The sequence below is a fragment of the Mastomys coucha genome, chromosome X (assembly GCF_008632895.1).
Source record: "Mastomys coucha isolate ucsf_1 chromosome X, UCSF_Mcou_1, whole genome shotgun sequence".
Taxonomy (NCBI): domain Eukaryota; kingdom Metazoa; phylum Chordata; class Mammalia; order Rodentia; family Muridae; genus Mastomys; species Mastomys coucha.
Window position 1 is genome coordinate 136,009,009 of NC_045030.1, and position 1,407 is coordinate 136,010,415.

General features: G+C 41.9%; 1 protein-coding gene across 2 annotated transcripts in view; it reads left to right on the forward strand.

Annotated features, from left to right (window-relative positions):
• The window catches only part of Rtl9 (retrotransposon Gag like 9), a 58,856-nt gene extending 57,720 nt beyond the window's left edge, over nt 1-1,136 (forward strand). For both annotated transcript variants that reach the window (XM_031368837.1, XM_031368838.1), the window contains one exon: nt 85-1,136. In XM_031368837.1, the coding sequence (XP_031224697.1) occupies nt 85-201 (117 nt within the window). In that variant the 3' untranslated portion in view covers nt 202-1,136. The remainder of the gene's footprint in view (nt 1-84) is intronic.
• The last annotated feature ends 271 nt before the right edge of the window (nt 1,137-1,407 follow it).

Here is a 1,407-nt window from a genome sequence, read left to right on the forward strand (position 1 = left end):
TGCTTTCTGAACTTAATCAGATACAATGCCTTTGGTCATAGGAAGTATGGTTCTTATTTATGCCTCTTCCCCTCTTTCTTACAGCACCAGCATGTTCCCAAACGTTGTTACTACTTGAAAGAACATAGAGATCCCCAGGAAAGTCTTCATGACCACCTTCGACAGAGTGCAGGCCTGCCGAAGGCCCCTACCAACAAGTAGTACTCCTTGGAATCTTATGTGATTTCTGACTTGGCTGCTAACTTGAGGACTGGTTCCTGGACCCATTCCATTCAACTACATCATAAAACTTGTTGCCTTCACCCTCCAGCCTTCCCTTCCAGGCACATCCCACTTTATATCCCTTTTGGTTGCCTTGACATTTTCTTTCACCTACATGCCTGTGACCTGCCCTGACAATCAGTGTGGACTATATGAGTGTATGGTGTATGAGGTTCTGAACTCCCATTATTGTCATTAAGGCCAGTTCCAATTCTTGGTCCAGGGAGAAGTCTAGGCAGGAGAAATCGTGTCCTACCTCAAAACACCTTAGAGTGTCTTGCCATGTGTCATCAGGCAAACATGAGGAAACCCTGGTACTATTCCATCTGGCAGGGGAGCCTATAAAGAGAGAGATACCCACTCCTATACCATCCTTTCAAACCAGTAGACTTGCCCTTATATGCCCCAATTCATAGTATCTAAATGGGTCTCCAGGGCCTTCCTTTGCCCTGTTTATAGTCTCCATCTTAAACCATTTGTGTCGACCCATGATATTAATAGTAGTGATAGTAATGGCTAACAATGTGGTGTTGTTGGTACTTGCCATGTGATTGTTGGTAATGTGCCATGTAATAGGTACTGGGCTAAATCTTTGACAAACACCATCTCACTACAGTGTTATAGTGACCTACCTTGTTCTTGTGTTGTTAGCTCCTGATCTCTTGATCTGTTACTTATGGACCTTGTTCTTCAGTGTGGAATCTCTAGCTATGACCTCTGGGTGATCCCCTCAGTTGTTAATTACCCTTGCTCCCCTTGGCTGTTGTGCTTCATGGCCAACACTCTTCATAAGGGCCTTGGTGTCTAAACAGGTGTAGGTAGTTAGAACATAATATGAACAGTGTTTGCCTTCAGGTGGTGGGTTATGGATATTTTTTAATTTGTTTTTACTGTGTTCTCTGTACTTCCCAGATTCATCACAGTAAGCATGTATTACATTTGTAATCGTAAAAATAAAGGTTATTTGTGAAAAATTAATTAATTGTAGCCACTAGAATTTGATTTATTGAGTTCTTTAATATTTTAACCTTCATTTATTTTGTGTGTTTGTGTGTGACAGGGGAAGGGTGATGCACAATGTGTATGTAGAGGCAAAAAGATACTTTTGGGGAGTCAGTTCTCTTTTTCTACCATGTAGATGCTGGG